This window comes from Pseudonaja textilis, chromosome 2 (genome assembly GCF_049901715.1).
Source record: "Pseudonaja textilis isolate UNSWEBS1 chromosome 2, rPseTex1.2, whole genome shotgun sequence".
Lineage (NCBI taxonomy): Eukaryota > Metazoa > Chordata > Lepidosauria > Squamata > Elapidae > Pseudonaja > Pseudonaja textilis.
This window is the reverse complement of record NC_141991.1, coordinates 197,647,521-197,661,619: the sequence shown is the minus strand read 5'-3', so window position 1 is coordinate 197,661,619 and position 14,099 is coordinate 197,647,521. Positions and strand designations below refer to the sequence as shown.

Here is a 14,099-nt window from a genome sequence, read left to right as displayed (position 1 = left end):
CTGGTTGTGCTGCATCAGCTCATGACATTGGTGCAACACCTGAAACCCAAGAGGGGCCATTTTTAGGAGGTGCATCTCTCCGTTCTACATGCATTACCTATCCACAGCTTAAGTGTTGCACTTTTTTTTGGCTATCTGAAGCTGCCTTTATCTTTTACCAGCTTGAGTGAGGTAGCTTCAGTCCTTCTTAATTACATTGGTATTACAATATGTTTTCTCCCTTATTCCACTCCCTTAAATTTTATTATAGTCAAAGATCAATATATTCTGACATCAGAATATTTTATCATGGGATGATAGAGGCAGAATAGGGATCAGTAATGAGGAAGGAGCCTATGTTATCCTGGTGAGGTTTTTCTGCTGATTCAAAGATAGGAAAAACCCACAGTGTGTTGTAACCAGTTTCCATCAATCAGTCAGAAGTTTTGATGTTTTTCTTCTGTTAGCATAGAACAATAGCAATAGCACTTAGACTTTTATACCGCTTCACAATGCTTTACAGCCCTCTCTAAGCAGTTTACAGAGTCAGCATATTGCCCCCAACAATCTGGATCCGCATTTTACCAACTTTGGAAGGATGGAAGGCTGAGTAAACCTTGAGCCTGGTGAGATTCGAACTGCCAAAATGCAGGCAGCCGGCAGTCAGCAGAAGTAAAGATTTTTAATTATGCTTATGGACCTTTTTTTTAGAACGACGACATTGAGACAGATATCAATAAACTGAAACCAAAGCAGGAATTGGGACGACCAGTAGAAGATTTGAGAATGTATGAACATTTTTTCCCAGAACTCTCAGAGGATTTTCAGGTAAGGATGCTGCTATTTTGAAATCTAGTTGTTTTAATTTGCCAGTGATGTTTTGATAACTTTAGTTAACTGTGCCACTTCTCTGCCTAATTTTACATGGATAATAGAATGTTTTGGAAAGCATTCTGGGTGTAAAATTAACTGGAATAAATCTTGCCAACATTCTTTTGGCTATAATATATCAAGAGAATTCTTAGCGACCTTAAAGGTTAAATTATTAAAGAAGAACAACAGCAAATGAAAAGCAGTGGACCTGTCCTCCCACAGAAGCCAGTCATATCTCTTCATCCAATTGTATTGTTACCAGAAAAAAGCTTAGACACCTAATAGAGGGAAGCAAATACTCCCATCAACTCCCACTACAGTGCCCCCAAAGAATCAAAGAAACAACCATAGATAAAACCAGTGTCTCATTTGATGTCACAGCACTCTTTACATCCATAACAGCACTACTACACACCACACTTGACCTGACCAAATACAAGAATCATGAACCTCATCAACCTTTGCTTAACCACATACTTTCAATTCAATGGACAACTATATCAACAAATCAAAGGAACGCCCATGGGATCACCACTTTTAGGACTCACAGCAGAGACTAATGCAATGCTTAGAATCTATAACACTGCCATATATACAGTCCATATGAATGGATTTGGTATATAGATGATACCTTTGTCATCATAAAAATGACCAGCTAGAGAAAATGCATAAAACTATCACATTTTGAAAGGAATAACATTCACAAGGAAAGAAGAAAACAACAATATGCTACTTTTCTTGGATGTCTCTTTATCAGCAGAGGCAATGATGGCAAATTAGAAACACAAGTTTATCGTAAAACTACCCATACCAACTAAATGCTCCACTATCAAACTAACAACCCAACTTCCTACAAGAGAAGCTGCAGCAGCCCTGAACATCAGAAAAAGGAAAAAGATCATCTATATAACATCTTCCAGCAAAATGACTATCCATGCAACTTTATCAAAAGGTGCCTGATTAGTGAACCCAATATAGCACAGCCAACAAAGGATAATACTGCCATACATCAAAAACATCTCAGAAACCACCAATGAATTGTTACAGTCTATTACAACCACATGGCATCAGTATAGCACACATATTGACTAAAGCTCTCCAAAACTTCCTAGGAAAACCAGAATACTCAGCAGCCCCCCGCCCCCCCCAAAAAAGGCAGGAATCATCTACAATGAACTATAAGAACTATAACAACCACTGTGTAATGCAAACAGAAGACTAGCAGAGCACATCCATGAACACCAACTTGAAGTCAGAAAAAAATGAGGAAATTCATGGTCAGACTTAGCCATAGTTTCAACTAGGAAATTCTGAACACCCTAGACCAAGCCAGTCCTGGAAGCCTGGCACTCAGACAAATCTGTCATCAACAGGCAGATAGAAATTAACAATAGCTATATATCACTCAAAAGAGACAATCAAAAAGCCAAACAGAAAATAAAAAGACCAAAACATTTCCTTATATCAATCAACACTCAGATATGCAGAAATAAACATCAAGAAGTAAAGTATACCCTAATCAAGGAACTATCAACTCAGTAAACAACAACCTAATCAAGCAGGAACATTCCCAACTTGTCCAATTGACAGAACAAGCCACTTGTATATGAACAGAGACCAACTTCATTTCCTTCTAGCACTGATGATGTTACCTACTTGGCTAATGAAACGTCTGCAAGAAAATAACCATGCTCAGAGAGCACCAAAGACACCACAGTTCAACCCTGAACTACAAATATTAATATGAGCTGTGTTTTGCGAAGAGTTGGGTTTTGTGATTTCTGTTGATTAGATTAAATACTTGAGTTTTTATATTCTATCTCCATCAAGGTGATAGCAGATTCTTGGATAAATATGCAATAGAATGTACAGTGATTTGTAGGAATGCATGCTGAGAGAAATCTTTGTACTTTATTGGGATACAAGCTGAAGTTTCATACATACATTATGGATTTTAAACTCTTTGGGAGAATTTTACTTTGAAATTAGATGGTAAAATGTTATATTGGAAACTATGTGTGAAAGCTGGAATACTTGCTTCAAATCAGTTGTTATGTAATGATCGTATGAAGGATTTTTCTCAGTTTGAAACAGAATTTGATTTTCCTGGTTTACAATTGTGGCAGTATCTTCAACTTAAACATGTTCTGATAGCTCAAAAGTGGGCAATTGTCATGGCTGCTTCTAAGGTATCTGATATTTTTTGTTATTTAATGGAATCCATGATTTAATTTAAGTCAATGGCATATCTGTACTGAAAAGAAACCAGTTTTAAAGTGAATACTATGGACTAAAGAATTGAAATATCTGAAAATGCCTCCTCAACTATCATAATACCGTAAGAACATAAAATATTAACAGACTTGTTAATATAATTAATATTTGTGTTGGGAATCACAAAACAAAGTTAATTAAGCTTGAAACGCACACAAAAAATAGTTAAATATTGCCTATGAGGATGGCTAAATAAATTCATGAAAATCTGTCAATTGTTATGCACTTTATTTCCAACAAGTTCACATTAATTGAAATGTGTGCAGGCACTCACACAAACCTCATAGAAAATTGAACCAGAATTAAAACTGAGCAGGTTTGTGTATGGTATTGCTGCTTTATTCAATTCAGAATATCAAAAAATTGAGCAGGGGGCTCCTTCCTTGAGCAGGAGATTGGACAAAGACCTCCAAAGTTTCTTCCAGTCCTATGATATACTTGCATAAAGGTAATCTTTGTCAATTTTGTTGAGGTACGAAATTTGTATCCATGATTGTTAGTAATCACGAGCAGATATATTTTTACCCTTCTGAAATTTCCATATTTGACTTGATTTTATTCTCTTCTGTTGAGTTGTCTCCAATTTTTGGAGTCTTCCTGGACAAGTCACTCTCTTGGCAAGGGAGACTAGAACTCATGGTCTCTCAATTTCTGGCCTGATGCCCTAACCACTACACCAAATTGACTCTCTTCTGACTTCATAGTATCTAATAAATCTGAATTAGAATTTGGATTCAGATTGGGTAAATGTTTATTTGATCTGATAAGTCATATAAAGTGAACCATATCACTTTCAATATTAGCATGTAAACTCATCCTGACATTGTAATTCTTTTTTTTCCTCTTCACATTTAGCTTCTTCAAAAGGAAGCTATACTATTTGTTTCCATTTCTCCATGGTTTATCCCTATCTGGATCAGATCCTTCAATGCTCTTTCTTCAACATTTCATATTGTAATCTCTAACAAGTATCCGGCATTTCTTTCTTTCTTTAATATTAAGGAATGTGACCTCATTTCAAAGGAACCAAAGTCTTTTTCGAACAACTCAGCTCCAGGAGGACCTATTGTTGTTCCAACTGCTGGAGAGGAACCATCCTTAACAAATGACATGATGCAACTTCCTGTGAAGGAGCGTAATCTACAAAGTGAAGACTGTAATAGAAGACCAGGCTTTTTGGGATTGGTAAAAAATGATGGTATCATGGATAATAGTTTGCAGCATCAAGATGATCATCTGAAATTGCTTCCATCATGCCAGTGCCTGAATCATGAAATTGTAAGAGACTTTGACCAAATTTCACTTCAAAATACCTCCAAAAGTGAACAGTCCAATATTTCTAAGACCGTGACAAAAAAAGAATGTAAAACTAGCTTTAGTGAAATTACCTGTAATAAACCTTTTCAACATGTTCCAACATGTGGAAGTGTTTTGTTTGAGGGACGGTCTGTCCAGCTGGGAAAACTATGCTGTTCTGGACCTGATCCTGAAGAAGAAGAAGTATCTTGTTCAGTTTCTGTAGGAGAGCAAGTAACCATTGAAGTGCCTGATACAATACAATTGCATGATCCAGAACTCTATATTGAAACAGTGAAAAATACTACATCTGTTCCTGAATATTCAGAAGTCGCTTATCCTGATTATTTTGGACATATTCCACCTCCATTTAAAGAACCTATCCTTGACAGACCATATGGTGTACAGAGGTAAGTTCAAATTTCCCCCCTCAAACATGTTTAGAGAATGATTTAATATAGTGTGTATCATTCACAGTAAAATTAATATTACTAAATTCAAATATAACAGTTATTAATGGAATATATTTGGATCCAAGATTGATGCTGTAAATGAAGGAAAGACAGGCAGTGTTCATCCATTCAGCCCTGCAGTTCTTCTCAACATATCCCTTCAGGGAACTTCAAATTGTTGAAGAAAAAATTGAAGGGAAAGTAAAAGGTCCCACTTAATTATGAAATTCCTTTCAGAAATTTTGGATTCGACTTCTTTGATTTGCCTGTCCTTAAAGAAAAATACTGTATTATTAGGTAATATATGAGAATGTTTTGTGAATGCAGAATTCTGTATATTTCTAGACACTCTGACCTGTTGGGTCATTGTTTTTGAGATATTTCCTTACCTAAACAGAGAAACGAAATGATCACAGGAGAGCAAAAGATTAGATGGAGCAACAGCAACTTCCAATTTCCTGCCAGCTTCTCCTTTGACTTTCTGTGTGGGAAGTTGGCAAGGAGTTTGGAAATGATGATCATATGACTGTGGCTGACTATAGCAGTGCTGAAGTGACCACAGCTTTGCTAAATTTCAACCCCACAAAAATGGTTTACGGATTTTAGATGCTTCCTTTAAGTTAGCCCATTTGAAGAACATTGACTCAAAAATTGTTGCCTTGTCATGCACCATTTTGCCCAATTTAAGGTTACAAGCAAACAAAGAGGAGAGTTTCAGTAATACATCTATGAAACTTTTTCCTATCATTTTATGTATTTTAACATTTAAATAACTAATCATTTTGAGTATTTGCAATGGAACATTCTAAATATTAGTATATATATTAGTGTGAGATTGTAACCTTTTTATGTGGATGTTGTGTAGTTTACTGAGATAAAACGCTAAATCACTTTCAAACCTGTAAAATGCTTTGTTATATTGAAAAATATTACCTGCATTAAAGAATATAGAATGTTTAGAATTCTCAGATACTGCATAATCTCATGTTTTATTCCTTTTCTTCCACAAGGAAGAAGAGAATGGCTGCCAGTCACATGCGAACTCTGATGTATGTGAAAGAAATATTGAATATTTCTCCATAACATCGGGGTCTCTTATACTCCTTTTTTTGGCAATAGTTGGCAGTGAATGGGTGTGTGCATTTTCCTTGAACCTTGCTTTCTAAATTGATTTTGGAGATTGGGGGAGTTTATCCAGAGATTCATAATTATTCTTCCTTTCTCAATCAAAATGACTCCTAAAAATAGATTTAACGTATGTAAATTATCACTAAAGTTAGTGCTATAATAATATATAAAGCCAATAGTAATTTCAGAGTTGTGTTTGTGCATAAGTCATAGGCTAAATTGATACATTTGTAAGTATCATTGTAAAGAAATATAATTGCAGGATGGCTACAGAGAAATAATAGAATTGAGATTCATACTTCAAATCCTGTCTAAGTTTAATGATACAGATAGTCCTTAGCTTACAACCGGTTCGTTAAACAATGATTTGAAATCACAGTGGCACTGAAAAAAAGTAACTTATATAGCTGGTACTCACACTTACAGCATCCCCAGGGTCACATGATCAAAATTCAGATACTTGGCAATTGGCATGTATTTATGATATTTTCAGCATCCCAGGATCACGTGATCATCACCTTTTTAGCCAGCTTCCAACAGACAGTCAATGGGGGAAGCTGGATTTCCTTAACAGCCACATGATTCACTTAACTGCAGTTATTCGCATTTACTGTGGTAAAAAAAAAAAGGTCATAAAATTGGGCACGATTCATTTAACTGTTTTGCTTAAAATATAAATTGGTTTTGAAAAATTAGGAGAAAATAGAATTAGCTGTAGAATAAATCAGGTGGAAAGCTGTATATTTCCTGCTTTGTATTTGAAATGGTTTTGTTTTGCTAAGTGACCAGGCAGATAGAATTCATGGAAATGTGTCACTCATGATAACTTAAGTGAAGGAGGACTCTTAGCGTTCATTTAATATACAAGTACAGCATCAAAAATATTTCCACAATTGTTGAATTTTAGTTAGTCTTGAAATAAGGAAAAATATTTTTTTTTTCATAATCTTGTCCTGAAAATGTCAGTGGTTGTATTTTAAATTCTGAATGTGCCTTTTGCATGAATCTGCTTAAATGAGGACATTGAAAGAAGTAAAATATCTCTTGATTTTATTACTAAAACAATTAATTTTCCTGTGGGCCATGTTAAACCCTTACTTGCTGTAAAGTCTTATGAATTTGGACAAGTAAGATGAAATGCTTTCTATTTTTTTTTAACATGGATGGACAAGTCGCTTAGTGTGAACAAATTCAAATAATTTTTTTCATCCTGATTGCTGTCTCTATTAATTGTTTTAATAATAGTTTGCAATTGGGATAGCATTGTGTTCTTATAGCCAGATTGCCATTCCATTCTATATGTACATTATGTTTGGGATATCTTCTTTATCCCATGGCTAAGTTTAAATGAATTATGTGAAAATAATTTGGACACATATTAATTAAGATATTTTTCTTTGCTGAAGTAAAGTTCTCTGCTTTTTGATAATTATGTATGGTCATGAACATTTCCCATATAAATAAGTCATTCTAACAATGAAGGATTGTGATTGATGGGAAACCTAAGGACTTTTCATATTATATTGTAGCATTACTATTCTTAGGTTAGAAAACAAATATTTTGAATATATTTGAAATATCTTTAGGATCAAAAGTCTTAGAAACCAAAAAAAATATTGTGCTTTAAGTATTTTGGAGGTAGCAAGGGTTCCCACACCTTTTAAATGAAATATTTGAATATAAAGTATGAAATATATGAAATGAAATATTTAGAAATAATTTATTTTAACAAGATTTTCCTTGAGATAATCCATGGTCAGTCATTCCAAGTTGATACTTGAGAAAACTTCAGACATTACAAATATGCGCTATGACAACTTTAAGAGAGTCTGTGCTTTCAAATATAGTCTGTTACAGGTCCAGATGTAGCTTAACATTTTGATTGAGATGCAAAAAATACATGCAATACATCTCAAATTATGAGAAGCAGTTTTCCCAATAGTAACATAGACTATTTCTATCAAAAACATTTCAATGTACAGTGCTCTTTTATTGCTTTGTGAGATGCATTGTTTCCTGTGTAGCTCTTGAAAGGACTAAAATTCGTTCTATTCAACTTTTCAGCATAGGCATTTCAGCTTGTTTGTGATCTTCAGGAAAATTTCTACATGGTTAACATGTCTTGTAGGACACTCAGTCTATGGACGTATACATAAACACAGATACTCACCTACCTGCAAATTGTTTTTCTCTCATATGTATTATATTCAGATATTTAGTACAGTAGTTCCTGTAGTATGGTGACCTAGCTGAATAAAGCACCTCTCTCTTTTTCTGTTGAGAGGGTCATCATATTTAATTAGAAATTTCCAGAGGTGAGAGGCTTGCACTCTAACCCAATCACTGCAATGTATTCAAACTATAATCGCATGAATTTTTAACATAACCTATTTTCAAACCTGAACTAGCTTTAATTACTAATACTAATTGAAATAATTATTAAATGCTAATACATAATGTGCATGTTTCCTGTAATAAGGAAACCAAACATTGGGTCTGAAAGCCTCAATGTGTTATGTACAAGCCATTTTCTTTCCATTCAGAAAATAATTGTGGCAAGTTCCACAAATAATACTGTGTATTAAAGTAGAAACTTGACTTTCAAACTCTTCTCTCTTTCCTTGTGCACTGATTCTACATGTGGCACTGTACAGTAAAAGTTTTGAAATATGGCATCTTACTTCCTTTTCTAAATAGGACAAAAATTGCCCAAGATATTGAAAGGCTTATTCATCCTAATGATATTATAGACAGAGTTGTATATGATCTTGATAATCTCAGGTAAGTTTTATATGAGTTTTATATGAAGATCTTTATTTCATAATGATTATTCATTAATTTATTTAATGAATTTATTTCATATTTATTTCATAATGATTATTCACCTATTCCATAATGATTACTTTCCCATTTTAAATTCAATAATTTAGCAAAAGTTAAAAATTAATGGGAGTATGACAATTACCTTGGCTATTTACAGTATAAAGTTATAAAAGTCAAAAACTTGCTAGAAGTAGAGTATTATATCTTTAAGATCAAATAATTTTAATAATGTGTACACAGTAAATATTAAAACTAAATGTAACTTTATTAATTAAAAAACCAGGGTTCGTTGTATTTTAATACACAGCTTTCAGGATTTTTTAGTTTTAGGGAACTGTTTTGTATCCTATGAATTATAAATGTCTTGTGGGGTGGGGTGGGGAGAACATTATTCCAATCCATCAACAAGTAGTACTAATCTTCACAAGCACTATTGAACATTGCAGAGAAGAACATTTCTGCTGTCGTTTAACCAGGGAATGAGAAATTCAGTGTTTTTTTTAAAATCAAGAATTCTTGGATTAAAATTGCAAATTTTAAACTAAATGTATTAAATAAAATAAAATAATAGCCAATGTTTCCTTTTGTTCCTCCTGCTTTCATATTCATAGAGAAGAACATCTAATACCGCAGAACAGTTTCGAAGAGCAGAGCTGGAAACAATTTGTTCTATTCACAGTAGTGGATGTAATGCTTGTTTTAACAGACTTATTGATGAAAAGGAGGGATAATGAATGTCTAATGACTATAGGGAGAAAGGAATGATTTTTGCCATTTTTCTAATGAAGCCAATAAGCACATCATGCCATTTGTACAATGTTCACAAAAGATGGCATAAATTGATGAAAATAATGTAAATACCAATACAAACTTGAACTACTGTATGTCAGGTATCTTATACCAAGGAACTTTATGATGAGATTTCACTGAATTGAAAATACTTAATGTTTTATCTTCCTAATGCAAATATAAACAAGGTTTGAGCCTAGGAAAAAACAAGAAAATTCAGTGACAGAAAAAAATTAAAAAATGCCTATACTGTATAATTGCTGATAGTTATATTGATGCTAGAAATCTGAATTATTTTTATGTGATGAAGTCCCACTTTCCTGTAACATAGAAAACATGCTTGCAGTTTATATTTTTATTAGCTCACATTAACTATGTTGGGGAACTCTTAGTATAATTTAAACCAATTTAATATACAAGACTTGGCACTCTGTTTCATTTGTATTCTTCCCCAATTAGTCTTCTTCAAATTCAAATTCAGTACAACAAAATAAATCATTTTTAAATCATTGTAATTTTATTTTATTTTCCAGTTGTTTAGTGCCTGATGAAGGAGATGTCTTGAAGTTTAACTCCAAATTTGAATCAGGAAATTTACGGAAAGTTATTCAGATCAGAAAGTAAGATATTGTTATTTTATTTAATCATTATAGATCAGTTGCCTGAATTTTGTGACTTATTTATTTCTGCTCATTTTTAGAAATGAGTATGATCTCATTCTGAATTCTGATATAAACAGCAATCATTATCACCAGTGGTTTTATTTTGAAGTCAGTGGAATGCGAACAGGCAGTGCCTACCGATTTAATATAATCAACTGTGAAAAGACAAACAGTCAGTTTAATTATGGTAAGAGTTAATTTACTTTTCTCTTGGAAAAAAAAGGACACACATAGTACAAACACAGGCATGGAGAAGTAGTTTATACAATTGTAGATAATACCAGTATGTTAATTTATCACTACAGTTAATTGCAGAATATCAGTAATAGCACAGAAAAGTGATATAGTAACTGCTTTTTTATTTTAAAAAGGTTATCAAGTTGAGATAGACAAATTATTTACAGATTTCTAAGGACCAGATAGTAAGATAGAGAACCTAGCATGGAAACTGAGACAGCATTGAAATGTCAGTTATGCCAAACCATAATCCAAAGGACAAAAACTTAATTTTATATATGCATGCTCTCTTTCCTTTTCTCCAAGCTTTAATTAATCCAAGCTGTAGAAATTTGATCAAACCAGCTTGTCCTTTTATCAAGACTCCAAACAAGGATTGCAAACTGGTTGATTTGACTTGCAACCTGAATGGCAGCTTGCTTAAATAATACTCTGCTGTTCCAGATAATAGCTGCTAACTGGTTTTAGTAATCCAGTTCAGAAGAGAATGCAAAGGAGGTTACTCCAAGGGTTATTTTTAAACTCCAGTTTAGATTATGCTAGGGCTTTCTGTACTGATCAGTAATTGTATATTGTTGCCATAGTTTTTAAGAGACAGAAGCCAGGTTATCTGACTGTCACTATTAGTTTAATAGCTCATACATACTGGCCATAAGAACCTTCAGATATTGAATTTACAATGAATACTACAATAATCAAGCTCTAATAATACATTTGCTTTCTTATCACAAGTTATCCTCCCATGTGATGCTAAGAACAATGTCTATAGATAGGTATATTTTTTGCTGACTATGGGTGGTTTTGTTCTCTAATAGTGTACATTTTTTTCGAAGGTATGCAGCCCCTTATGTACTCTGTTCAAGAAGCCCTGGGTGGCCGGCCTTCATGGATTCGTACAGGAACAGATATCTGTTACTACAAGTAAGACTAACAGTAAATCTAATGCACTCAGGCTGTATGTACTCCTGAACCATTTTGCAGCTACCTAGTTTTAATGGCAGTATTGTGTGACCTATTTTGACCCCAGTAAGTAGAAGATAGATGTGATAAACTAGCATGAGATTTCATTGTCACTGTTTTGTTTTTTAAACTTTTGCTTGCTTTCTTCCAGAAGAAAAGAAGAGTTAGAAATTTTCTCATTACATACCCAGTGGGGAATAGTGACATCATATATCACAGGGCACATCACTTGTGACTCATGAAGGCCCAGAGTGTAATCTTCTTTGCACTTTGTAGCTGATAAAGCTGATAAAATAATGAGCAGAATAGAGTAAAGTAGGGTGGGGTAGAGTAGAGTAGAGTAGAGTAGAGTAGAGTAGAGTAGAGTAGAATAGAATAGAATAGGAAAGGATAGAATAGAATAGAATAGAATAGAATAGAATAGAATAGAATAGAATAGAATAGAATAGAATAGAATAGATATTAAATGCATTAAATGCATTGATAATGAACATTTTGAAATAAATAAATGAAGACTGAGGTATTAAACATTATTTGGCTCAAAATAACCAATACCAATTTACTACATAAAATGATGCATGTTATAGATCTTTATAAATGTTTTGTTCCTAGGAATCATTTTTCAAGAAGTTCAATTGCAGCAGGAGGTCAAAAAGGAAAATCATATTATACAATCACCTTCACAGTCACCTTCCATCATAAGGATGATGTTTGCTATTTTGCTTACCATTATCCTTATACTTACTCTGCTTTAATGGTAAATTATTTTAATATGAATACATTCATAATAACTTGACTTATAATTTCATTATTTGATGATCATACCTTTAAATAATTATATTGATCAGTATTTATCACAACATTAAAAAAGTATTGTATTATAAAATAAATAAAAGTTGAGGTTAAATAATCCTATGGAAGCAATGTCTTTTACATATTTTACAAATACTGTAAAAGGTTTAGTATTTTGCAATGAGATCTCATATTAAGAATTTCAGAGCAGGAAGTTTGTTTGCTTTTTGTTTGTTTTGTTCTAGTTTATTTCAGATATATACAACACTGTGCAGTATATAATAAAGGCAAATCTGCTCAAGTAGTATCAGCATAGGAATAACAAATATAAAATTGCTTATAATGTAGAAAGTAGACCTCTAAAGGTAAAGGTTCTCCTTGCACATACATGCTAGTAGTTTCCGGCTCTAGGGGGCGGTCCTCATTTCTGTTATAAAGCCAAAGAGCCAGCGCTGTCCGAAGATGTCTCCATGGTCATGTGGCCTGCATGACTAAATGCCAAAGGCGCACGGAACGCACCATGGACTTATTTTCCACTAGTCAGGAGAACTTGACTTTTAGGAAATTTGGAACAGGGGAACATCTACTTGATCCCTTTCTTTAAACGAGAAGTTCCTATCCATTAATAGAATAGAAAACCTGTATTTAACTCTTCCCCATAATATCCAGCAAAATGGCTTTTACAGCGCAAAGTGAAAATTTAAATTGCAGAAAGAGGATTTACCAACATTTAATCTTTTTATGCTGATAAAGAACATTTGCATTGAAATGGGAAACAATGAATTGGCAAGACTTGAAAATAAATAAAATATTTTAAACATTCCTTTAGTGACAGATCATACTTTTTTAGTTTGCATATATAATAATAGTAGTATTAACAGGTTAAATGCATAGAGAATTTCATTGATGGTTTACTTGCAATAGTTTAGTATTTTTATACACTATTGCTGATGATGATACTACAAGTTCCAATATTATGAGTTACCTATTGCTTATATCTTAATATAATGTATGTTTATATCTTGTACAATTCATAAACTCTTACTAACAATGCAGTTTGATAAATTCAAGCTTCATTATTTTATGTAAGGTTTTACTCCTATAATTATTTTTATTCCTTCATTGCATCTGTGCACTAGGACAATACTTAAACAATACTTAAAACATTAGATGTAATACCAGTATTATAAGGAGTGAATTTAGAAATTCCATTAAATATTTTAGCTAGGATTTTAAAATGCTTTATTAAAAGATAAAATTGGCTCTGAATTTATGTACTTATTTTTCATGATGAAGATGCATCTCCAAAAATTAGAATCCACAAACAATCCTCAGCAGATATATTTTCGGCAACATCTTTTATGTGAGACTCTCTCTGGGAATAACTGTCCTGTAGTAACTATTACAGCCATGCCAGAATCAAATTACTATGAACACATTTGTCAATTCAGTAAGTATGCCTTTTCCTTTTGATTATATTCAGAAAGTTTCAATCAAATAAAATCCGTGTTTCTTTTGATTTTGTACTGTTTAGTTATAATAATTCATAGGCACGCAACAGAAAAACATTGGCCACAACCATTCTCAGTTAATTTGATGAATGAAAGTTTGAGATATGCTTCAGCAACAGTGGGATTAAGGTGGCATTTTTGTGATATTTGTGAAAGAATACGAAAACCAATTACACATCCATTCTAAAGGCTATAGATCTAGACCAAAGTATTATACAAGTAGTGTCAAAATTAGCTGTAACCTAAAAAAAAATTAAAATTCAGTGGGATTTTAAAATAACAATGCCAGTGCAAACAGATTCTTCCCTCTTCCACTGAATCGG

The 14,099-nt window shown here is 33.1% G+C and overlaps 1 protein-coding gene across 6 annotated transcripts in view; it reads left to right on the top strand.

The window, feature by feature from the left end:
• Positions 1–14,099, top strand: part of AGTPBP1 (ATP/GTP binding carboxypeptidase 1) — a 54,027-nt gene that overhangs the window by 32,699 nt on the left and 7,229 nt on the right. For 4 of the 6 annotated variants that reach the window (XM_087926790.1, XM_087926788.1, XM_087926789.1 and 1 more), the window contains 9 exons: positions 691–807; positions 4,129–4,832; positions 5,885–5,923; positions 8,700–8,783; positions 10,148–10,234; positions 10,315–10,463; positions 11,347–11,434; positions 12,086–12,230; positions 13,562–13,715. In XM_087926790.1, the coding sequence (XP_087782916.1) occupies positions 691–807; positions 4,129–4,832; positions 5,885–5,923; positions 8,700–8,783; positions 10,148–10,234; positions 10,315–10,463; positions 11,347–11,434; positions 12,086–12,230; positions 13,562–13,715 (1,567 nt within the window). The remainder of the gene's footprint in view (positions 1–690; positions 808–4,128; positions 4,833–5,884; positions 5,924–8,699; positions 8,784–10,147; positions 10,235–10,314; positions 10,464–11,346; positions 11,435–12,085; positions 12,231–13,561; positions 13,716–14,099) is intronic. The other 2 variants (XM_087926792.1, XM_087926791.1) reach the window with 1 other exon arrangement.